This window comes from Pogona vitticeps, chromosome 2, assembly GCF_051106095.1.
Source record: "Pogona vitticeps strain Pit_001003342236 chromosome 2, PviZW2.1, whole genome shotgun sequence".
Classification (NCBI taxonomy): Eukaryota; Metazoa; Chordata; class Lepidosauria; order Squamata; family Agamidae; genus Pogona; species Pogona vitticeps.
Window position 1 is genome coordinate 148,256,459 of NC_135784.1, and position 25,986 is coordinate 148,282,444.

At 43.2% G+C, this 25,986-nt stretch overlaps 1 protein-coding gene across 1 annotated transcript in view; it reads left to right on the forward strand.

Annotated features, from left to right (window-relative positions):
- Window positions 1-25,777, forward strand: part of LOC110077810 (uncharacterized) — a 55,881-nt gene extending 30,104 nt beyond the window's left edge. Inside the window, exons 4-6 of the mRNA XM_072990785.2 lie at window positions 19,700-19,815; window positions 22,565-22,711; window positions 24,453-25,777. Of these exons, the coding sequence (XP_072846886.2) occupies window positions 19,700-19,815; window positions 22,565-22,711; window positions 24,453-24,767 (578 nt within the window). The 3' untranslated portion in view covers window positions 24,768-25,777. The remainder of the gene's footprint in view (window positions 1-19,699; window positions 19,816-22,564; window positions 22,712-24,452) is intronic.
- The last annotated feature ends 209 nt before the right edge of the window (window positions 25,778-25,986 follow it).

A 25,986-nucleotide genomic window follows, 5' to 3' on the forward strand; every position in this document is an offset into this window, starting at 1 on the left:
TTTTATTTTTACTAGGGGAACACTAGAAAAGGTTGCTGCAGGAGTCTTTATCAGTGTTTTTCAGCACACGTCTTTCAGAGCAGATTTCACATACATTTGTTTGTGTTAGGTAGCTGTGAAACACAAGAAAGTCGTAGCACAATCCCCTGAGGTCACGCCTAGGTGGCATCCCAAGCACTGAATGAATAAATATTATAAAATATTTCCTGAGGGATACCAAAAGATACCTTTCAGATACGATGCTGAACATTTGAGGCCAAATACGAGGGAAAATCACACTCCTTCAGGTTATAGTCATTGTATGGGCTGAAGCCACCTTCCAGAATTCACTATGCTTTCATGTAACACAGAGCATCTGAACTCAGTTGAGTTTATGGCTGGCCTTCCTTTTAGGCAGAATGAAACAGCTGATACAGGGTGTCATTAAGAACACTACGTTGTTAGTTATTTAATGCATTTTTTCAGCCCAGCAATGGGGAAAGTGATTTTGAGGTTTCCTGCCTCGGGTACCAAAATAAGTTGAGTAGGTTCAGCTTGGCTTGGCTCGGTAATTACGGCATCTTAACTTGTGGGCAAATGGGCAGGAGGCACCATTTTCTGCTCTGCCACAGGCAGCAAAATGCCTTAGGTCAACGCTGGCAGTGAGGAAATGTGGGGCTAAATCCAGTTTTAACCCCAAATACAGTACAGCAGACCTGTTGAAATAGACAGAGCTCATTAGTCAACGTGAATATAAATGCATTGATTTCAATAGGGATGTTTTCCATGTGACCCAAAATCTAGTCCACACATTCTGTTCTTTCTCTAGCTGTCTTGGAAACTAGAAGAAAGGGTCTCCCCCCCCCCATCCCTCTTTCTGGTAGTTACGAGTACAGGTGACAAGAGATGGGCAGGTCTGCAGGAATGGTTTCCTCCTTTTATTTCTTGAACTCCATGAAAAGGGAAAAAAAAGGAACTGCTTCCTCTTCCATCCCTTTCACAACGGCAGTGCCATCGTTTTCAAAGGCCTTGCCTCCCCACATTATCACAACCTTCCTGCCAGAAGAAATACCAAGCAAGAATGGGCAGGGATGCCTGTCCTTCTGAGGCGGCTTCTAGGACTGCCTCTATAGGTGGCACCAACAGAGCTTCCCTTTCAGGGCAAGAGTGTGGCACAAACTGGGGATAAAACCGGTCATAACATACACTCCAACCCCTGCTACCTATACTGAAAACCTTGGAAAAGTTACTTTTGGACTACAAACCCCTGGTAGCTGGTGGTAGGAAACCTTCTGGTTGCAAACTAACAAAGTGGGACTCAGAGACAAGTCACCTTTTCTTGGGAAGCCTTTTGTGTTCCCTCCTCTGCTCTTTCAAAAGCAAAATGCTGGCTGGAAGACAGCAGATAGTGGGTGCATGGAAGGTGCTGGTAAAATCATTTGACTGCCTGTCTACACTGGCATATAGTTATGGTGTACGGATCTCTGATGGCACCGTCTGGCGCGCGCACACAAAAAAGGCGCCTGGTGTTTCTACTTAGAACCCTCCGTTCTTCCCCTTTAAGAGCTGTAATGCACTTTTCTGGCACAGGGCTAAAGCATGCATGCTTTCTGGCATGATTCAATTAACCTGTACAGTTGTTATGCATGCAGCCTCCTTCAAACATGATGACTGAAATCCTAATGTTTTTTAAAATTATATTTATACAGTGTTTTTGAATTTGTTGTTTCATCTGCTGGAAGCCACCGTCACCTCTGGGGGTCACCTCTGGGGGGGGGAAGGCAGCATATAAACAAACAAACAAATACTGCTGCTGTAAATTACAGTGTGTTAGGCAAATGACATCAGCAGCAACAGCAGTGGCAATTTTTTTGAAATTAACTTTTCTTACTTCTCCCCACAAAACTCCCAAGATTCCTGTGTAAACCCTTTCATTGTCAGGAAGCTATTTGGGGGCTGAGGGATGGGAGGAGTTAGTCTTTAATTGCTAGAAATCTCCACCACCGGTGAAGTCATCCTGGCAATGGCAATTTCCTGTAATTAAAGACTTCCTCCTCTTGTCCCATGGCTCCAAATGCCTTCCTGATGATGAAACTGATAATATGGGGGGCTCGGAAAGACACTGGAAATTTCGACTATTGGTGACAATATCAGCTGTACACGGTGTAGCTTAAGGCAACAGGATTTTAACCAATGAATATGAATGAGGTGAGTGTGGGCAACACATGCACGCCCAGATTTAAATAACATCTGAAAAGGGATTATAATCTCATGAAGCAGCTTGGAAGCTGATACTAAAGCACAATTTAAACATGACAACATATCATAATTTATTATTTTGCGCACAAGACATATCATTCCTTGGCCTGAAAGGCTGTCTTCTCCTCCCCCTTCACCCTACATGCAAGGGGAGCAGATTAGAAGTTTCCATTTCTAGTTTGTGGCAAAGTAATGCTTCTAACAGATCTTCATACAGTCACCATGGGTTCAAACCACTGGAGCTTTTACAACCTTGCATGCTTCTGTGGTTTGTGTGGCTGGGAAGGACTTTTATAGGCTGGGATGATTGTCAGTCTAGACAGCATTAACCAATTGTTCCCCTCTGCTTCCAAATTCAAAGAGAGCTCTCCCTCTCTCCTCTGTGTTTCTTTCTCTCTCTTTTGTCTCTCAGAAGCAGTCTGTTTGTTAGTTTGCTGTTATCTGCTCTCAAATGTAAGTAATGAAAGGTTTTGTTCTTTCTCTACTAAGTGTCTCAGAGCGAGTTACTAAGAACTTAAAATGCCAGTTAACAAGAAATGGGTGGACTATCCTGGAATCTCTGTAATTGTACTGTGTAGCAAAAGGAATTGAACCAAAAGTTCAAAACTGTGCAACACAAACCAGTACGTGAACCCCATGGCTTGATTCTGATTTCAGATTCTGGTTCACAGTTTAATCTGTGCAGTACGAGGCTTAGCAAAAAGGGGAGGGAGGAATATACAATCCCGGATTTCGAAATATTTGTTCTAGCCCCACATGTTGCAGACAATGGCTGTTGCACGTCTCATCTTCACAGCTCCCCAACAATGCTACAATTTGCAGAATGACATCACTGTGCTTTGAGTCATTTCTCACTCCTTTCATAAGCACCACCCAGTGAAACAGAGCATTTGACAAAGGGAGAGAAGAAAACTATCAGCTGCTGCTTTGATTCTAGTCTTCTCTATCACATGTACTTTTGGCTGGCTGGTATGATTTTATGTATACATAATTCCAGAAGGGAATTCAGCTCATGCAAAAAAAAAAAAATCTCATCCAATTCCCATAGTTCTTTGGTATTTTTATTCTCTTCATCCTAAACACAGTCCAGCTACTTTGACTGCAAAGTAAAACAAACAAAAAAAAAATCAGAAAGACGTAGCAGTTAAAAGTGATGATTCCACATCTAGAAGCAGTGCACTATTAAGAGGAAAAAAACCTATAACTTGGGCCAGCCCGCAACATCAAATGGTGTAAATCACAGTGGTGATGTGCTATTTGTGAAGTCAACACTTGTATTTCTTGTTGTGTTCCAGGTCACACAAGGAACTCAAGCCTTGACTTTGTTGTTATATGCTGGCAAGTCGCTTCTCACTTATAGTGACCCTAGGAATGATGGTCTCCAAAATATCCTACCCTAAACCACCATGCTCAACTCTTCTAGACTCAAGATTGTGGCTTCCTTTAGGAATTCAGTCCATCTCCTATCTGGTCTTCCTCTTTGCCTGCTGCTTTCTTCCTTTCCCAGCATAATTGTCTTTTCCAGACACCCCAGCCTTCTAAGAATGAGTCCGAAGTAGGACAGCTTCGGTTTCATTTTTGCCTTCAGGGAGAGTTCAGGCTTGATTTGTTGTAGGACCCACATTCCTTTTTCTGGCAGTCCAGGGTATCCACAAAACTCTCCTCCAGCAACCCGTTTCAAAATAATCAATTTTTTTCCTGGCAGCTTTCTTTACTCTGTCCAACTTTCCCACACGTACATGATCAGGAGGACAAGAGTGTGGACGGTCTTGATCTTGGTCTCCAAAAATACATACTTACACTTGATGAGCTTTTCTAATTCCTTCATGGCTGCCCTTCCGAGTCTCTGCCTTCTTTTTTGGTTGCCATCTCTGTCTGTATTGATGGTTGAACTAAGGTATACAACATTTCTAACTTTTTAAATTTCTTCCTAGTCAGCATTAAAGTTGTGTCGTTCTTCTGTAGTCATGACTTCTTAAGTAATGGCAATTTCCTGCAGCAGTGTACATCATTCCGCAGGCCTAAGTTGTAGGATTCGGGTCTCTTTAACAGGAGTTTGCCTCTGGGGACATTTGGCAAATTAGCTTGCTTTTATTTTGTAACTGATCAGCTGCACTCTTTTGTTTCCCTGTTTGTTATTATCCCAGGCAGGAAATATCCATCTTGCCTGGAGGGACTTCAGTTGTAAGAGGAAGAAAGTGTGTTCTTGCCTTAAGGTGTGACCTGACCCTGAGAGTAAAAGAATGCAGGCCCTCCATCCATTCCTGCTCAGTCAAAACTCTCACAGCTGCCAACAGGCAAATATTCAAAGTATGAGACATATGAAACAGTAGGTTTTTACACAAGGCGTGAGTTAGCAACAGATGGTTCTAACAGGCAGAGATCTTCATGCCACTGCCAAGCTGTCCAGCAGACTGCAAAGGCTGGACATAACTGCTGAGGAATAGGCTGCAACCCCACTTCCCTTTTCATGTACGGAATGCACAGCTGCAAAAAAGAAAGAAAGAAAAAAAGTGGGGTGGGGTGGGGGTTCATTTTGCCCAGTGCAGCCTCCGGGGGTATGAAATTCACATAAGTCACCACAAACATACATTCCCCCCCCCAATCTATATATATAATATATTTGTGTGTGTGTATCCCATGAATAATATCCAAAATTATCTTCTGGGCACCTAAAAGCAATCTACAATTAAACATAGAGCAAGAAATAAGAAAACACTTCCTGATAAAATTACTCACAGGGAAATACAGAGTTCTGAGACTCTTAGAAGCCCTATTCAGGCATCACCTTTTCAGACACTGTGAGCACAGAGCTAGAGAAGAGCAGGGAGCTCAGCCTTCTCTGTCATTGCTTTCAACACAGGAGCAGGAGGACAGATCCCAGCTCTCTTTTGGGTTCTTGCTGGAGGGTCAAGCTTACCCACGAGTAGGAAATCCCCTCTTTAGACTCATGTGGAGGGGAAGGGGCAGAGCACTGGAATAACTTGCCTCCCAATGTTGTGGGTGCCCTGTTGCTGGAGGTTTTCAAGAAAAAATTGGACGGCCATCTGTCTGGGATGGTATGAGGTCTCCTGCGGGGGGTTGGACTAGAAGACCTCCAAGGTCCCTTCCAACCCCACGACGATTCTATTATATGACTCTATGAGCTCCTCTATATCCATGCTGACAAAGTCCAGTCAGGGAATGGCTGAATGGAGCTGAGGAAATGTGCCAGGCTGTCCCACTGATTCTGAGGTATATCTGCAGATTGGTGTTTGCTGCCATGGGAGATAGACCCCCCCTCCCCACATCTTCTTAATTCTTTTTAAAGAGCTAATTAAGAGGATGCTCCAGGGCAAGAGTGAGCAAATTATGGCCTCCAGGCTATTAGACTGCAATGCACGTCATCTTTAACCACAGGCTATTTGGCAAGAAATTATGAGGGTACCAGGGAGATTGCGTCAGTTAGTCTGCAAGTTTTTCCCCTGACTACTACTACTTTTTTTAATTAAGGAATCATTGTCTGCTGTAGTTTGTAATAAGACCACAGGATAGGTGCACTGCACCAACTTTTTTTATGCTCACCTGGTATCACCTAAAATATCATGTAAGTCTGCAGTTGTAAGCATTTTTAATCCCTAAACCTGTCTCACTAAGGGTCAGGCATAGCATCTTGTGAACAAAATGTTTGTAAAGGTTGTAAACATGCATTCCTCCAGAAACAGAACTTCTGCCATCTGTGACTGGGGTTGACTAGAGTTGAAGACTGACAGTATCTAGAAAGGTAAAAGTTCCCCAGCACTGATGTGGAGGATTTGGGAGAGCAAACACACTCTCTTGTCAGCATGCATGTTCACCAGGGAATGTGTACCATGAGAGCACAGAGGTCATCAAATGTTGGCATCCATCACTAAAGTGCCCTTCGACTTGCACGGATTACCAACTATGTTCCCAAATTAACTATGCCATGTCTTAGGGAGTATTATGGAGCTCTAGCTGTTGAATTCAGTGGAAGGGACTGTGTTCCCAGCACAGTTCTTACAAGGTCTTAATATATAGTCATGAAATGAAGGTTTGAACTGAACTCAGTTGGATAGTGGAGGAATTGTAACTGTGGGATCTACTCGCTTGCAAAGAGCTCTACAATTACCAAGATGATCTGCAGTGAGCTCAACTGCTGACCTTTATTCGTTTGACAGAAATATAACTGGCATGGTTTTCCATGGAACTGTCTGGGGAAATGGCATTCGGTGATGATACCAAAAATGGTCTGTGCAAAGATCTCCATCCCCAGCTCTGAACTGTAGATTCCCAGGATCACTTCGAAGGTGGAATGGACAAATGGTCCTTAGCATGGGGTGGGGGTTATTCCAAAGTACCTATGCCAAAATATTCAGCTTCTTGAGTATATTTAAAAAATCTTTGAAACCATATTCAAGTATTTACCGTTTCATACGAGAGACCCAGGACTCCTGGACTACCTAAGTCCCTAACTTCATGTCTTTGTCCCTGCCCTTCTATCTACCTTGGAGCATTGGTTCCCAACCATGGGCCCCTGGGTGTTCTAAAACTTCTAAAAGCCTTTACCACCCACTAGCTGTGTTGGCCAGGAGTTCTGGGAGCTGTAGTCCAAGAACACCTGGATAATCCGAGGTTGGGAAATGTTGCCTTGGAGGTGCAGTTCTGTAATGGGGAGCCTGCCATGCCCGTGTAAGTCTTGTACATAATTCCCAGTCCTGATTATGCAGTGCAACTGAGTGGAGGAACAACAGAGCTGGTGGGACGAGCAATTCCAGTTTTATCAGGGCCTGAATTGGGCTAAGGGCTCTGTTCTCAACTGAGTCTCTGACACCTTAAGTATTTTCCAAGCACTGCTGTATTTCAATGTGAAACAGATACGCAAGGAAGATGATCTCTCTTTTAAAAAAAAAAAAAAAGGTAATTTACATGCATTAACCTGAAAACAAAAGCCACATGTCCTCTCCCTCTCCCCGCACCCTTCTGCCTAACTGAGCTTCAATATATACAGCGCCTTAAATATTGCTTTCCATATCTAAGAGTCATCTGGCCAGAACCCACATTTAGTGGGTTGGCCAGAAGCACGGCCCCTGCAAACATGTGTGTTAAAACACAGATTAGTGCTGTATCCATACCGCTATTTTGAAGGATATATATCAGGCTTCGCCTCAGCCGTCAAAGGCAAAACCGACACCAGCTGTACAAGAGAGAGAACAAAACCATGTCCCTGACTAGCACAATCCATTTGAGCCAAATTGTATCTAGAAATGTTGCTGTCTTTTCAGCTGAGAGAGGTTGTAATCATCTTCAGCAATAAGTGGAAAGGCTAGTACTGGAAATGGCAGGCCAGGAGGAGAGAAGCCACCCTTCATCAAAGTGTGAGGTTATATATTTGTCTAAAGAAATTATTCCAAAGCATGCAGACTGACTACTGATGGTTTTTTCCAACTACTCTATGCTCCTATAAGACATTGGTTCCCAAAGTTTAGTTAGGGTTGGGTCCTTTTTTCCTCATTCCTAACAACAAGGATCATTTTATTCAGTAACAAAGGTATAGTTAGTTACTCACTTTTAGGCTAGGGTTTTGGTTTTAAAAAAGAACTGTTACAGGGATAAATTCTGGGGGTGTGGGAGAGAACTTACATTGGTAGGATTGTTTTGTTTTATTTTGTTACCGTTTTACTGTACCAAACGGTTAAAACAGAATGCTGACCATTGTGGGGAGATGCTAGGGAGGCCTTATTGCTTCTCCATAAATAAGAGCAATATTGGAGGAAGTGTTATTTAGATACAGTGGGGGGGAGAAGCAAAGGACGGTAGATTTAAATGCCTTTTTCCAATGAGTGATACCCCTGATTTCAAAGCAGTCACACAGTGATGCTAATTAGTAATGGCAAAAGAAAAATACCTAGGGAAGATCCTGGTCACATACTTCCTGTCAAGTTACATCTGCTTTGGCCTCTGGTCTCCCATGTGCATAAGCAAAATAGGCATTCGGGTGTAGAATATGTGATCAAATCCAAATTGGCACAGAATATACTTTGTATACCAGAACTTGCATAAGGAGCTGTCACTATCATTTTGCTAAGTGATTCCCATCTTCTGGAGCTGGACCTCTAGGAATGAAAAAATCACAAGCATTTTTCTTTGTGGCCACTGATGTGAAACCCATAGTGGTAAGAGGATAACAATTAGGAGACGAAATGTAATCCCAAGCAACTTGCCTTGGTGGATGCAGAAATCCAAACTCACTTAAGTATATACAGCCTGGGCAAGTCAAGAATCCCTTAACATATACTTAGAGAACTGGGAAAGATATTTAAGTTGCAGGCAATGGGTAATTTATGAAAGTGCAAATTCAACATTTTTGCCATGATAATCAACTGTTGAGGGGTGTCTGGTTTTTATGCAATAAGCCACGCCTCCAGATTCTATAATGAGTGAAAGGGCAAGATTATGAGTTAGCAGCTCAGTGGTTTAAAGCAGTGGTTCCCAACCTTGGGTAACCCAGGTGTTCTTAGACTGCAATTCCCAGAAGCCTTCCCCACCAGCTGTGGTGGCCGGGGTTTCTGGGAGTTGCCGTCCAAGAACATCTGAGTTACCCAAGGTTGGGAACCATGGTGTTTAGGGAAATGGTTTTCAACCTGTGATTCCCTTGATGTTCTTGGACTTACAGCTCCCAGAATCCTTCACTATTAGCTACAGTAGGTTGGGGATTCTGGGGCTTGAACTCCAACAACACCTGCAACTGAAGTTTGGAAATGGTTTAAGGCAGTGGGGCCAATTGTTTTTAGCACTATGATGTGTGCCAATCTCCAAGGAAAGCCAAGATGTGTGCCAATCTCCAAGAACAGAGAAACTATACTAAAGAAATAGAGTTTTGAAAAGTTTCTCTTTTAGACTTCAAATCCCAGAATCCCCCCCCCCCCCCCCAGCTAGCAGGGCTACTGGCTGGAAACTAACTGCTTAACATTATTTGCTAGACATGATAGTGGATCTTTACAAAAGGGCATGTATTGACAGTCCTGCTGCCTTCTCTCTCTGTAGATTATAGCCCGATTACACACTGGCCCTACATAGAGGCATGTTTTCTTTTGCCCTCCACCTCGTCCTCCTCTGCCCCATCTTGCAAAGGAAAGCCCCACATGGTGCTTCCTGTGCCTGAAAGAAAGCAGGCCTTGTGGTAGGAGCGCTTTGCCTGCTCATGGGTGCTGACTGTGTTGAAGGGACTTGTTCCATGGATGCAATCCAAGACAGGGTAGAAGGGAGACAGTTTGAGACAGGAAGTGGCTCCTTTCTTGGGGTTCCCAGATTTCAGCCATGTTCAGACCTGCCTTTAACCAGCTGAGGAAGCTAACCCCTATTTAGACTAGGATTCCCTCACAACGCTGGTACAGGCACCACTTCTCTCCCAGAATGACTATCGCAATGCTCTCTACAGGGGGCTGTGCTTGAGGCTGACCTGGAGACAACTCCAGGTCCAGAATGCCACTGGTATGAGCAAGTTTGATCGCATCATTCCAGTTCTGGTTCAGTTCCATGGGTTACCTGTTGTGTCCCAGATCAGTTTCAAGATTTTGATGCTTATGTATAAAGCCCTCCATGGTTAGGGACCACAATATTTGTCAGTCTGTCTCCAATCTCATCTGCCTGACCTCCTGACCCCAGATCTTCCCAGCCAATGCTCCTCTGGGTAGCAACTCTGAAGGAGGCCCAGAAGACAGGTATGAGAGGTTGGGCCTTCTTCGCAGTGGCATCGACTCTGTGGGACCAGCTCCTCATGGAGCTGAATCTGGCCCCCTCCCTGCTCATGTTGAGAAGGCAGCTCAAAATGTTGCTTTTTATGGAGGCCTTCCACAATGATCCTACTTGACTTCATGTCTCGTGTCCTGCTGTCACAGAGATAGTACGCCTTTTGGTGCCATTTGTTTTTTTTATTTCTTTGACTGTTTATTTGTAGGTTTATTGTTATATGTGTGTTTGTTTTGTTATGCTGTAAAATAGTGCATCACACTAATTAAGGCAGTATATAAATTAAATAAACAAATACCGGTAAATAAATTTAGGGCCAAGCTAGACAGGATGAGAAAATATCACAAATCAAATAAGCAAGCAAGCAAGCAAGCAGATAGATAGTGGGCATGAGTCAGGCCTGGCCTCAACAAGTGCAAAGCATTAACTAAAGATGGACATGAACCTCACCCCAGAAGAGGGGGTGCAGGGAAGCTGGGATACTGCCTCTGAGTAAGCATCCTCTGAAGGAGGTGGGGTTGTGAAGCACCAAAGACCTGGCAGTTTGTGCCCATCTCTAGCATTAACCCTTTCTTCTCTTAGCAGACACCTCAAACTTGTTAGCATCAGAAATAAAGCTTCTATCGACATCAATAGAAGCTTTTGCTGCAGTAACAGAGGGTCCAGATTCAATCCAAAACCTTATCTTTGCCCTTTCGGGTGAAATTATGAGATCCGAGCATGTCTTGACTTGGAAAACTGATTTGCTTATGAGCTATAGTTAGTAAAATAGGGTCACACTAGGATATACACATTTCAGTTTCCTAAATTTGGGCACTTTGGAGAATAAGGGTTTATTCAAATCTGGCAGTGACACCTGTTGCCACAGATAAGGAGAAGGAACATGAGGAGCACTGAAGCTGAAAAGCTATGCAGGCTTCTCCATGTAGCAATGGGGGAGGGGGGACTATGGACAACTTCACAGTGGTTTTGGCTTACAACCTTCACCTACAGGGACTCTATTTGTTTGGATGCTCTTCCAGCTTGATTTTGGATTTTGTCCAGATAATAGTCTGGAGAAGTGGCTGTCCAGACAGGAAGAGTCACAGTGCGGCGATAGTGCAGCAAGTGCTTTCCTCTCTTCCAGTTTATGAAGGCTTTTGTCTCTTGCTCTATGTCTGTACCTCCTCCTTTTCCTCCCTCCCTCATCCAGCCACCTTCTGCCTCCCATTGCTGAGAAGTATTTCTACCCCCAATTCCCACTCCTCCTGTATGCTGCCTCCTCTACCACCTCTGACATCATCCACCTCCCCTCCCTCCCCTGACTACTACTGATTTCCAGCCTCTTATCCTGGGTGATGCCGCTGGCCAGCAACCCTCTTTGCAGAAGCACAGCCACTCAATATAAAACCAAAGTTCAAGCAAAATGTACAAAAATCAAGCCATTCCATCCATCCATCCAGTCTGGCTTAGCCCTTCACAAGGGGGACTGCCATACAATGCGAATGAACAAGACCATTCTCTTATATATATTAATCCAGAATCCCAGAATATTCAGCAGGGATTAGTCCATGTTGTTGTTGTTACATGCTGCCAAGTCACCCTGGACTTACAGCAACCTCATGAATGGGCCGTCTCCAGCTTGTCCTATCTTCAACAGCCCTGCTCAGCTCTTGTAAACTCAAGGCTGTGGCTTCCTTTAGGGAGTCCATCCATCTTGTATTGGGTCTTCCTCTTTACCTGTTGCCTTCAACCTTTCCCAGCTTTACAGTATTGTCTTTTGATCTTGCTTGCTTGTCATGTATGCAAAGTATGACAGCCTCAATTTCACCTGTTTTGCCTTCACAGATAGTTCAGGCTTGTTTTGATCTAGGACCCACTTGTTCATCTTTCTGGCAGTGCTGGGTATCTTTAAAGCTTCAGCACCATATTTCAAACAAATCAATGTTTTCTTGTCAGCTGTCTTTACTGTCCAGCTTTCACACCTATACATGGTTATCAGGAATACAGGAGCGTGGATGATCATTGTCTTGGTCTCTAGTGACACATCCTTACACTTGATTACCTTTTCTAATTCCTTCCTTACCGCCCTTCTAAGTCTCTGTCTTCTTATGATTTCTTGGCTGTAGCCTCCATGTGGGTTGATGACCAAACCAAGGTATACAAAATCTTTAACAATTTCAAGGTCTTCATTGTCAACCTTAAAGTTGTGTAGTTCTTCAGTTATCATGATTTTGGTCTTTTTAATGTTCAGCTGCAGGCCTGTTTTGGCACTTCCTTCTTTCACTTCCACTAAAAGCCATTCCAAGTATTTGCTTTCTGCCAACAAGATGATGTTGTCTGCATATCTTACATTACTGATTTTCTCCTTAGTCCCTAATAAATGATATAAAGTTGCAGCCATGCTTGCTTCAACCTTGGTACACAGTGTTGTATTTCTGCTTAAGTTACAAAAGACACATACTGTACTGTATATGTTTGAATATACTGTACACATTTGTATATATTTAAGTGGTTGCTAAAGCCTGAACTTTTCTGAAAAGCATTCAGTGATATTCTCCCTTGAGATGTCAGTGGGATTCAGCAACACTTCATCCTACCTCCATTACTAATTGCTTTTATTGGCATATTTAGGGCTTATAATTTAATTTTTGTCTGAGTGTTTTTTGTTTTTCAATTAATTGTATCGTGGGGGAGGGGGTTTCATATATTGTTTATGTTTTGTCTGTTGCTGACCACTCCAAATAATGCTTTGCAATAAATCGGGTGGTGTAAAAATGTAATAAAGGAAAAAAGGAAGAAATTTGTATTTACAACTTTAATGGGGGGAAAAAGTCTCGTTTTCTGGTGAAGATCCTTGTCCTCCATGCCCTCCTATTTTGGTGATGTGCTACATTTTGGTAGTACAGCAATGGCCACCCTGCCTTCATGACTCCAAGGTAACATAGCCAATGGTTAGAGATGATGGCCACAGTTTTCCATCCCGACTAAAATGCCAAATTTTGGTCTCAGCCTGTGTTTTGAACCTGTGCTTCTGCTAACAGTGATTTGATAGCATGCCACAGTGGGAATCCAGCTTGCTAGCTTTCTTCCCCATCTGAAATGACTGCCATTCTAAAGAAGAACTTTTCTTGCTATGAGAACAAACTATCAAATTCAGCAGGGACTAGAGTCTTGTTAACATGCCAAAAAGCTGGGTCTCTCTGCTTTCAATCAGAAGAAACCACGGGAACTCTCATGCAGGCATCCAGGGAAGAGGATTTTACACTGTTGTTTTATGAAATCTAGACAGCAGTGGTTTTTACCCCCTACATTGCCCAGTGTTTCATATTTATTTCTGATCAGAAGCATCTGACATCTGGAATGAAAGAGGGATATCTAATTCCCTTGTTCAAACAGATATGCTGCATAATTTTCTTTTTCAGCTTCCCATCTTCAAACATCAACCAGGGTATGGGCTGCCTGTCTTTCAAAGAAATCATACTATGGTAATCTATTAATACCCAGTCTATCCTTCAAAAATCTCTACTGCATCTGCTTCTTTCCTGTGGTTGGAAAAATTTTAGCCTTGCAGGCTGCCCAGCATAGGATATATTACTAGTTGCAGAATATTCAATGCCTCCCAGTCCAAATAAATAAATAAATAAATAAATAAATAAATAAATAAATAAATAAATAAATAAATAAATAAATAAATAAATAAATAAATAAATAAATAAATGAATATCATCCTGTTCCATCAGGTCAATTCTGAATCAATCCTGAATCATGGCAACTCTTTTTAGAGTTTCTTAGGTACAGAGTACTCAGAAGTGGTTTACCATTCTTCTGGGGATGCCCTGGGGCAGTGCAGCTTGCCCCCAAGGCCACACCGGCTGGTTCTATTCACAGGAGGCACAGTGGGGGAATCGAACTCCCAATGTCTGCCTCCATGCTGCAGCCAGATTGCTCACTGGGACTGGTTGCAGAGAGAATATAACTCTCCCAAGTTTCTCTATCACATTTGAGAGATCTGGTGCATGCATATTTGATAAATTTTCTGTTGGGGGATAAGGTGCCATACATTTCTGAAAAGGCAGCCAGCCTTGCTTTTAGAGCAACAGTTTTAAGAAAGAAGTTTTGTAGTTATAATGATCGTGTTTTAACTGAGGATCGGACTGTTTCACATGATAATGTTGTTTCTAGATGGTTTTATTCGTATACAGTGTACCCTTGACTTACAGACAGCTTGACTTACAGACTTTTTGAGTTACAGATTTCTCTGGCCGCAAAATTTAGGTTTGACTTGCAGCCTGAGAATCGACTTCCAGACCAGAAAAAAACCAAAATGGAACAAAAATGGCCTGTTACGGGATTAATCGGTTTTCAGTGCACTGTAGGTCAATGGAGACTTGACCTACAGACTTTTTGACCTGCAGCCACCATTCCAATATGGATTAATTCCATAAGTCAAGGGTCCACTGTACTATATTTGATATTTTATTCTATTCAAACTTTCTTTTGTAGTGGCTACCGCTATACACAAATTTGCTTTTCTTACTGACTTACTGACTTACTTACTAACTCTCCTGTTACAGCAGCTTTACTGGCTTCTGATCTGTTTCCAGGCACAATTCAAAGTGCTGGTTTTAAAGCCCTAACAGCTTGGGTCCAAACTATCTAAAATATCGCATTTTCCTCTATCAGCCTGCTCAGGCATTAAGATCATCAGGAGAGGTCTTTCTCTCAGTCCCACCACCCTCACAGGTGATTTTGTTGGGGAGATGGCAGAGGGCCTTCTCGTTTGCTGCTCCGAGACTCTGGAGCTCCCACAAAGAGGCCATCTTTACTGTACTTCCTCAAGTAGACAAAGACCTTTCTCTTCAGGCAGGATTTTCCTTAGTGACTGGTGGTCTGAGATGGTTTTTTTTTAGTGGATTGTTGTTCTCTATTACCTTTAAATGTGTCTTTAGCATTGTTTTTGTTTACCATTTACCATACTTGTTTAATTCTTTTAAACAAAGTATAAATAATATACTTACTCTTTTTAGCTTTTAAATATTGTCTTTTTAATGATATAAGCCATCTTGGGTCTTTTAAAGGAAAAAGTCAGAGTAAAAATATTTTAAATAAATAAAAACTGAAATACAGTTTGAAATCTTGTTCATTTTTGGGGTCTGCTAACTTCTTCCGTTAATATGGCAAGTAAGAAGGTAGAGAACTGCAATTTTCTTGGAAGTAATTACATCTGTAGATCACTGAGATGGTGCAGAATTTGTGTGTTGGCCTGATATAACCCTGTTTTTGTGAGAAGGTGTGTTTGTGCTATACAGCTGTATAAGCAGAGTTCCTCCAGGTAAAGAAACAGACCCTCCTTTTTCCCCCTTTCCTTTCCATTACTAGGGCTTCTTCTACCAATCTCTGTAATGTGAAAAAAAAGTACTGTAACTTGTAAGTACTTGGGGCTGAAATGAAGGAGTAACTAATTTAAGAGTTCTTTAAGGTCAGCCAAGAAGAATGGGGTCAGTTGTAACTGCAATGTGTGATCCTGGAAGGATTCCCGATAAAAATGAACACAGGTGTCCTCAGTTCACCTTCCATTCATTTATTTCATGACCTTGTCTCATCTCGTAGCTCATTGATATGCCTTGAACGAATAAGGACAATTCGGTGACTTATGCATGAGTCTGAACCTTTCCATGGTATCGTATTTACATCCATTGTCTCCCTAATATTCTGTGCCTGACTCTTGAAAACATGGTAGCGTTTTTGGCTCCTTTGTTGTTGCATTTTAATTTAGCTCCCCCAGATGTAAATCAGATTGACTAGAAGGATTTACCAGATAAATTGGAAATAAATACTTTCCGGCAAATATAATTACTTCCCAGTCTAAAATTCAGAGGAGAGTGGAAGATAAGGTTGCCTGCAAGGTGGAGAAAAACCAATGATTCTTTTAAATCAATTTGATTCAAATCATAATTTAAATTTTAAAAAATTCATTGATTTAAATCACCTCCCAAAAATCATTTAAAAAAAAATTAACCTGTGATTTAAATCAGTTTGATTTCAGTCAAATCCACCCTGGTTGCCTGGCCCATGAGCTCTCTAGAGACCTCCTCATTCCAGCATACAGACCCTACAAATCCCCCCCAACACCCTTTCCCCTTCCTTGAATGATCTTTTCTCAGTGGCAGTGAGATCCAGAGGCTCTCTGCTGGCATCATTTTGTTGTTAAGACTCAATAGGAACAATAGTAACTACCTGGCCCTACAAGGTTACTATTGTCCCATCGGAAGCCCCACCTTCAAGCCCTTGCTCCTCCAAGGACTCAGTGGTGGCCTCATTTGCCAGGTGGAGGCCTAGTTTTGAGCACTTCCCAGATTAAAGCATTCAGCAGAATGAGGTGGAGATGCTTCTGTTGGCAGATATGGGCTATCAGAAGTGCTGGTGAGTAATGGACTGAAATGTGCATACTGTATGGTTTGCCCAGCATCTCGCCTCCTAAACTAGCTGAAGATACTGCTTTTTGCCCACACTGAAATAAGTTTAAACTGGCAATCCAGTTGGTATTCAAGCATGGAATGGAAGAGGACACCATCTTCTTCTCCATCTGAGGCAGCGAAATGTCCCTGCACTGTTGACAGTTAAGCGAGCGTTAGAGACTAGAGAAAGGTCAGCAGTGGCAAAGTCTCAAATAAAGCCTTGTCGAACTGGGCTCAAAATTCAGATGTGCAGAAGAGGATTGAAACAGTGAAGGATGTATTGCAACCCATTATCCAGAATAGAGCTTCAGGGGCATTGGTGATCAAATAACCTTTATAGATCTAAGGCTGAGGAAACGTGGGGCAGATTATCTATGTTTAATTGCGGTACGGATCCCTTAAGTCTACTGCATGTTGTGCCAGTTAATGTAAGTGAACAGTGACAGGCAGTAGATAGAACCAAGAGAACGCTCCTATTTGGCAGTGAATGCAGGAGAGAGGATATTAAATTGCTAAGCGGATTTGTCTAAGTGTTGGACACAGGCAATTTTTTCTTTCCTTAATTAGGCTGATAACAGCTGGAATCAATATTAACGCCTGCTGCGGTGGGTGAATAATTTCCCACCTGCATCAAATATAATGATGTCCCAGAAGTCAGCTAGCATGAGGAATGTTCTTCAGTTCCCAGAAACATTAATCAATATAATAAAGAGGTGGGATTCTTCCTTTTTAAGAAATTTCCTCATAAGCTACATAATGGGCTGCTGCTGTGAGTAACGGTTCACTGTCCACACCCAAGCCATCAGATAGTATAGTGGCCATGTTTTATCCCCATCTTTGGTACCAGTGGTAGGAAAATCCCCAGCAACACTGCAGAATCGGCTTTAGAAGAGGTAACCATGTTAGTCTGTGCTCACATTAAAATATAGTTCACGAAAGCTCACATTATACTATAGCAATTAGTGTTTAAGGTGGCACAATGTCTTTGACTGCAAAATCAGTCTCTGTGTGAGGCAAAGCAGCAAAGAACCTTTTGGCACCTTTGGCACAAGCTTTCTCAGATTGCAGCCCATTTCCTCAGAGGAAACGGATGAATCAGATGAAGTAAGCTATATTCCATGAAGACTTAGGCCAAATAAAACTTGTTAAAGTGCTACAGGATCCTTTATGGGAGGCTTGGCTTTGTCTTGCTTCGCTGTCTGTCACTATTGCTTTGGTTGCAACAGAAGTGGCTACCCCATGGAAATTAACTACAGTATTTTAAAACGTAAAAAAATGAACAAGCAGCCAAAAACTCCCCAGAACTGACCCATTTTCAAATCACAGCATTACGAAGTCATGAGCAAAGATCAGTCATAACACCAACAAATTTTTTTAAAGTTTCTGTGTTAGCATTTATTATGTTCTTTAGGAGAACATAATTAATTATTCCTTCACAACTCCAAAAGGAAAATGTTACAGGAAATTCCCTTAGTTTTAATAACTCAGCAACCTATGAGTGAAAGAATAAGTTTAGCTAGTCGAGTCATTTACTTTGAAGGGACCAATGGTAGACATTGTAGGGAGGCTGATACCTGCTAAAGTGTTGGAGAAACATGCTAGCAGTAAGGGGGCGACCACGTTACCAAAACCCATGGAAAATACTACTGGTTTTTGGAAGCCTGATTTGTATTTCCCCCCCCCCCTCAATCAGACAACACAACAGGAAATGTGCATCACCCTAGAGTCCCCCGCCTCTGGAGATTGCGATCATTGAGCCACTCTTCGACCTGGCAGAGAGGCTTGTCGTCCCGCCTGCTACCAGGAATGGCTTCGTGATCGCGACCTGCAGAGTGATAGGACAGGAGTGCTGACCCTGCAGCATTAGCACATCAGTGAGTGGACCGTCTGGCCCCATGGAGACAGACCCTCGTTATCTCCACCTGTGTGGGGCTATTCACATTTCTATACAAATACCGCCATCTGTAATCTATATGTACTATATATCTCTGTATGTACACACACACACGTATACAGGAGCATAAAATAACAGCAGTGTATATAATGAAAAGCAGTGTTATCCTGGATGAGAAGCTTAAGAATAAATAAAAATAAAGAAGATTCCTGGGAGACAGGCTTTTGCTGGGCAGAGTGTGTGTTGCCCTGTGTCTTTATGTGTGTTCATATCTTAAAGAGATAGAAAGCAAAAGGCAAGGGGGAAGGTGATTTGAGTGACAGCACATCAATATATTGTCTTCCCTTTCTGCATTGATTCAAGCACTCAAATGCTGCATAAACTGACCTGAAAGGATACCCCCATCTCTAATATAGATATATATACAATTAACCACTTGCCAAGGCAAAACCTTGTGTTGGAAGCTGGCAATGAAAACAAAAAAGCCTGTCTCGTTGCCTATTATTGCAGTTCTTTGAATGGCACCACCTGCAGGGCTGTTAGTAGAACTGTGGCCACTTAAATCTAAAATACCTGAACTCCCTAGCCTTTTCCTCTCCATCTTGTCCATTGGTTTCCAATCTTGGGTCCCCATATGTTCTTGGACTGCAGCTTGAAATCTTGGCCAGCACAGCTGGTGGTGAAGGCTTCTGGGAATTTTAGTCCAAGAACATCTGGCAACCCAAGCTTGGGAACCACTGAGGTAGTCACATCCTTAGTGCTGAGTTCAACAGAGGAACATTCAACCTTGGGAGTGGCTGCATTCCCCTGTGGAGATATTTAAGCAGGCGCTACATGGCCGTATAATTGTGTCCACATAGTTCTGCCTAGGGCAGAGAATTGCTCCAGATGACCTCTGGGAGTTTTCAGCTGTATGATTTTAATACTTAGTGAACAGATTTGAGTACACCATGGTTATGGGCACTGAGAGAAAAGTATGTCCAGCTTTCTTTCAAACTTCATCCCAGAGCTCCTGCTGGCATTTGTTATATGGAGAGCAGGGCAGCTATCAAAATATGGTAGCAAGAGGGAAGAACATGCCCCATAGTATTCAGGCCCACAGAGATCTCATGTATCATGGACAAGAGTGAGCGCTCTTTACTATCAACTCTGACAGAGTGAAAGCCAATCGTTGAGTGAACTCATAATGAAAGACTGATGCTGGGGAGGCAGCAAGGTAGCCATTATATCCCTAAGAGTTGTCTGCTGATTGACATCTTTTCCTCAAAAGCTGTTCAATATCCACAGAAATATCTGCTAAGCAAATCTGATGGACATGTGAGCTGCAAAATTTATCTAAAAGCCTCATGACACATCTCAATTTACTTTCTTTCCCTAGAGCCTCAGCTACCCAGAATTGATCAGCCTCAAAAATCGTCTTCCTGTTCAACCCTTCCAGAAGACACAGCACAAAGCCGGGTGGCAACACCACCCCTAATACAAAGGAAGCACGAGGTAACAACAACATGGAGCCATCCATGACCTTGAATTGACACACACACACACACACCAGTATAGGTTCTGATTCACTTGAAGATCAAGGGGCTCAGTGGGATTGGATTAGTGGTTGGTTAAGAGAACTGAACGTGATCAAGCAACTGGATTGCATGTAAACAGGCTTGACTGAAATAACTGCACACATAGTTCCATATGTTGAGAAAAGCTGTGGGCTTGGTTTTCTTGAATGCTATCCCTTCCCTCACGTTTTAAGTGAAAAGAAATTGTAGCATGACATTGCATAGAAGATAGATAGAGGCCTTCCCTGAACAAACTATACTCTGATACAATAGTGTCCAATAATATACCGTATTTTTTGCACCATAAGATGCACTTTTTTTCTCTCCAAAGGGGGGGTAGAAAGTCCGTGCGTCTTATGGTGTGAAGGTGGTGACTTTGCCCTCACTGGCCCCGTGGGGGGGAGCGTCGCAAGGGTCTGAGGGAGCCTTCCAGCACCCTTGCGATGCTCCCCCACCCCCCCAAGGGGCCAGCGCGGCGAAATAGCGACCTTCCAGGACCTTTTGAGAGGCTTGAAAGCTTCTCAAAAGGTCCTGGAAGGTTGCTATTTTGCCCGCGCTGGCCCCGTGGGGGTGGGGGGAGTGTGGCAAGGGTCTGGAAAGCTCCCTTGGACCCTTGCCACGCTTCCCCCACCACCACCCCACGGGTCCAGGGGGGGCAAAATCGCCAGCTCCCAGGACCTTTTGAGAGGCTTGAAAGCTTCTCAAAAGGTCCTGGAAGGTCGCTATTTTGCCCGCGCTGGCCCCGTGGGGGTTGGGTGGGGGAGTGTGGCAAGGGTCTGGAAGGCTCCCTTGGATCCTTGCCACGCTTCCTCCACCCCCCCCCCCACGGGTCCAGGGGGGGCAAAATCACCAGCTCCCAGGACCTTTTGAGAGGCTTGAAAGCTTCTCAAAAGGTCCTGGAAGGTCGCTATTTTGCCCGCACTGGCCCCGTGGGGGGTGGGTGGGGGGAGTGTGGCAAGGGTCTGGAAGGCTCCCTTGGATCCTTGCCACGCTTCCCCCACGCCCCCACGGGTCCAGGGGGGGCAAAATCGCCAGCTCCCAGGACCTTTTGAGAGGCTTGAAAGCTTCTCAATAGGTCCTGGAAGGTCACTATTTCGCCCGCGCTGGCCCCGTGGGGGGAGTGTGGCAAGGGTCTGGAAGGCTCCCTTGGACCCTTGCCATGCTTCCCCCCCCCCCACGGGTCCAGGGGTGCCAAAATCGCCACCTTCTGGGGCTCTTTTGAAGCTTCCCAAGCCTTAAAAGAGCCCCAGAAGGTGGCGATTTTGGCCCCTCTGACCCCAGGGGGGGCAGGGTGAGTCTCTAAAGGGTCCTGGAACACACTCTAGGACCCTTTGGAGGCTCACCCTGCCCCCCCACCAGGCTAGAGGGGGCGAAATTGCCATTTTCTGGGGCTCTTCTGAAACTTCCCAAGCCTCAAAAGAGCCCCAGAAGGTGGCAATTTTGGCCCCTCTGACCCCGGGGGGGCAGGGTGAGCTTTCCAAGCCTCAAAAGAGCCCCAGAAGGTGGTGATTTTGCCCCCTATGGCCTTCGGGGGGGCTGGGTGAGCCTCCAAATGGTCCTAGGTTGTGTTCCGTAAGACAGGCTCACCAATTTTTAGGAGAAGAAAACAGATTTTTTTTCCTGTTTTCTTCTCCTAAAAATTTGGTGCATCTTATGGAGAGGTGCGTCTTATGGAGCGAAAAATACGGTAACTTCTATCATACTGCCACGCTCCATGTTTTTATTTTTTTTAAGCTTTTAATTGTATTTATTGTATTATAATTTTATCCTGCATTCTATGATATATATATATATTAATGTTGCTATTTGCTGTTTTTGGTACTTTGTTGTTTTTTGTTATTTGTTGTAAACCGCCCAGGGTGGCCTTGGCTGCCAGATGGGCGGTATATAAATAAATAAATAAGTTAAATAAATAAGTTAAATAAATAAGTTAAATAAATAAATAAATAGATAGATAGATAGATAGACAGACAGACAGACAGACAGACAGAGAGAGAGAGAGAGACTGGGGATATAGACTGTACATGTCGTGTTCTAGTGTTTTGAAGCCTGTAGAGCCCGCATGAATTGAGGGAAGTATATTAGCCCCTTCTCCCTCTGTTGAGTCTTTATGCAGGTTTGAAGAGGGCGAGGCTACTGTCTCTGGACAGCACTTATGCATGGGCCCCAAAGCCTCAAAAACAGATAAAGAATTTAAAAATACATATACAGTATTTCCCCACTTTGTCAGCTTTGCTTCTCTGGGCCCTATGGTTGTCTACTCAGCTCTGGAGGGCAAGTCATGGCAAAAGCCATTGAATGTCCTTGATTCACTAATCATTCTTTTCTGAAGCATCTGAATTCATAAATCAACACATAGGGTTCCAACTCAAAACAAATCTAAACATGTGAAGTTCCATCTTTTTTAAAACAAGTATGATTTATTTTTGTTTTAACTAGTGTTCAATGACAATATGATCCTTTTACCTATTTATGCGGTGCTGCTTAATAGGCTGCTTTGTTCACTCAGGACGAGTCCTGCTCCACATTCCACCATTTCTCCTGCTACATCTGTGAAAGAGGGTTCCTTCTGCCTCTGACAAATCTCTTGCTGGCCACAGGAGTTGAACAGGAGGCTTTAATGCTACAAATATGACAGCTTCTTCTTCTTCTTCTTCTTTATTTTTTTTTTAATTTCAATGTACCAGAGCCTTTTCAAGCACAATCTGGAAGAAGGACTCCTGAAAAGAATAGCAAGGCGGAAAATTCGTCGGCAGGTATTTGGAGAAATTAATACCGAAAAAGTCAACCAGTTTGGGACAGCCTGTTCAGCTTTTCATGCTCTGGCAACTACGGTGCGTAGGACACTGACACACTGAAGTAGGTAGGGTCCCTTCAGTTGTGTTCTCTTCCAAGTGGCTCTGTGTATGTTCACCTTTGTCGACCCTGGACAGTTTTGCCTCAGTTTACATGTTTAATTACACACACCGGGGGGGAGGACAAAGAGGGGTCTGCAACACCCAACATTCATCACCATTGCTGAGATGAGGTATTGCCTACGACGGAAGGGCAATTCAACAATCTGTGGGGAACCACAGATTGTCTACCTGGATGTTTATAACAGGATGCAAGGTGTGCATGCAGATCCCAGCAATCGGACTGTGGCAGAGCACCTTGAAGCAGAAGGAACTAGGAAAGAATCCTGTATACAAGAGAGGTCCATATTTGGTCACTTAACTATAATGAGGCCCCCATGAGTTTGCTATGTCATGGTTACACCACATAAGGTAGATTTCTCTTTGGAGTGCCGATGGGCAGAAGTGAGCCAACAACTGGACAGAAGTTTATAAAAATACATTTAGTTGGAGGGCAGTAAGTCTCTTCTTTGGCTCCACATGCACATAAAGGTTTGTAATCTTTCTTGACAAAGGGTTGAGCTGTCTGTGATACTGTCTGAACACTGTCCATTTCTCCCTTCTTAGTTAAATAGTAGCCACAGTGAAGGCTGAGCAGCCTTGGGGTGATGGACCGGGGAGGAAAAGTTGGATTATTTCACTCCCTGTCTGTCATAGCTGCTCCCCTCCATTACCTCTGCAAAGCTGCTATTTACATAACAAAAAGCATGCATTTATGCAACCGTATCACATCTAATCAGGTCCTAAATCATCTGTTGAGGCTCAATCACATATGCCAAAAGAACCCTAGTTATACTGATCCTTTTCATCTATTCCTGGAATCAATACATATTTAGATGTAGTCACGTGGTATAAATACTGCTGGGCCCATTCACATGGTTGTCAGTTCAATCAGTACATTTCTTGCTATTTGTACCGATTCTGTAGCCTGCACATGCTATTTCATATAAACCTATTCATCTGCCATCCTGATTTTGTGGTCTTTGCTGCCCCAAAATATTCTTTTTAAAAACAAATCCTAAATAATATACTGTATGGCTATTTTTCCTGTCACTTCCAACTGTTAGTCAAGTGCACTGTTAGTCCGTGCACCCTGGTGGTATATGTCACCTTCGCAAAGTAACTCAATTGACAGCAGCGTTCACACACGCTGAAGCAATAAGCAATGAAACAATACATGACTGGGACATTTTAAAACAACCCTTTCAGTGAGGGGGGAAAATCTGATCAGCTGGCCAAATGAATTGATCTTACCCATGCGTCATGGGAACAGAAATTTATAAAATGATTTTAATAACAGCAGAATCAATATAACTGGGGTTCTTTTTAGCACATTTGATCAAACCCTTTATGTCACTCAAGGATGTTGTACTTCATTTCCAGCCGAATGTTCCCATGTGTAATGATGAGAGTGGCAAGCATCCTGCTAGTGCCTTATGTGTGCAGAAATTAAATTGTGTAACTCACTGCAGTGCATTACTGCTAACTGATGAGGCATCAGACACGTTACTAGGCATACCTAGTGCACAACTTGCTACATGACTGGCACCATACATTTTGCAGTTTAACTTACTCATGTGTAGGTCATCGATGGGATTCTGGCCTCTGTGTCCTTCATTATGCTCATCTCTTCAAGGGTGTCTTCTGTGATCATGGTCTCTCCCTCCCATATCCCTTCTAGGAGATGGAGACTTTTACCTTGCCCAGCAACTTACCCATGACTTCACGGATGGTCAGCAAAGGGCTCGTTTGCACCACGGAGTCTGACTTGAAGTCTATGCAGCTGACCTTCCCGGAGTTAGAGGAAGAGACTGTAGAAGAACCCCAAGCCAAAGACAGGAAGAAGCCACTCACCCGAACCAGAAAGCCGATGCTGCCTCCTTTGATTAAACCATCCAGATCCCGGTTCTCTGAAAATAAGAAGACTTCGGGCTGCTGTCTTCCTTCAGTTCCCACGGTCCCTGCCTCTGCATCACTCAAGTGGGGAAAGTACTAGTATCTTTTAAAGCAAGCCTGCATGGTTGCCATCAAAGGATTTGGAAGGGTCTGTTCTGGAGAACTTGGATATGACGCTCAAGCTTTCATTCACTCTGAAGCCAGGCACTTCTTGGATTTCTCCCAGGAAGAACATTGACATACATGGTATCAAAACGGCAAAACACAGAGAAAAAGAATACTCAGTATACACAGTATACCTTTTAGTCTACTCATTGTCATATAAAGAAGTGATACAAAACAAAAGAGAGATTATTTTTTAAAAAATGAATGTACTTGCTGGCTGACATGTTTCATTTTTTACATTATTGACTTGGGAAATATTAAAAGTAATTTAAGCATCACTTGTGAAAACAGCCTGAGATTTAATGCATGTATATGTACAGTATGAGATATCAGCTCTAAAAAAAATGTGTCCCAAGGGTTCTGGGAGATACAGTTATATGGAAAGAGCAAGAGCTTTTCCAGCACAGAATTTTCTCCCCTTTAGCAAAGCTTTTCATTTGGTGAATGTGAGTTCTTTCCCACAGACCATCCGTTATAGTGAATACTGGCCTAGCAATAGCTTAAAGGTATGCTGGCTGGATAGCTCAGTGAGTTAGGTATCTGGCTGAGAAGCTAGAGGCTGGGAGATCAAATCCCCACTGTGCTTTTGCAGAAGAGTAGGCCTAGGTGGCCTTGGGCAAACTGCACAGTCCCAGGAGGCCTTCAGAATAAGGGAATGGCAAACCACCTCTGAGTACTGTACTTTATACCTAGAAAACTCTGAAAAGAGTCTCCATGTCAGAACTGACTGGATGGTACATGATTATTATTATACTGGCATTACGCTCAATGGACTATATCCATCTGTCCTTGCAGTGCATATGAAAGTGGATATCTCCTGCTTGGAAGCAATACACCGCAGGTACTGTGGTCCTACTGTATAGGTTGAAGAAGAAATATTCTGTTTATGCAATACTGTTGTAGTTACCTGCTTTCAAGTTTATTCCAACTTATGGTGACCCCATGAATGCCATGAACAACCTCCAAAAAGTTATATTATCAACAGCTCTGCTCAGCTCTCGCAGGCTCAACCGTTGGCTTCCTTTGTCAAGTCAAATCGTATTACATTTGGTCTTCCGCTTAGCCTGCTGTCTTCAACTTCTCTTAGCATTATTGTCTTTTCCAGGGAGTCTTTTTTGTCAATGCACAACAGCCTCGATTTAATCATTTCTGCT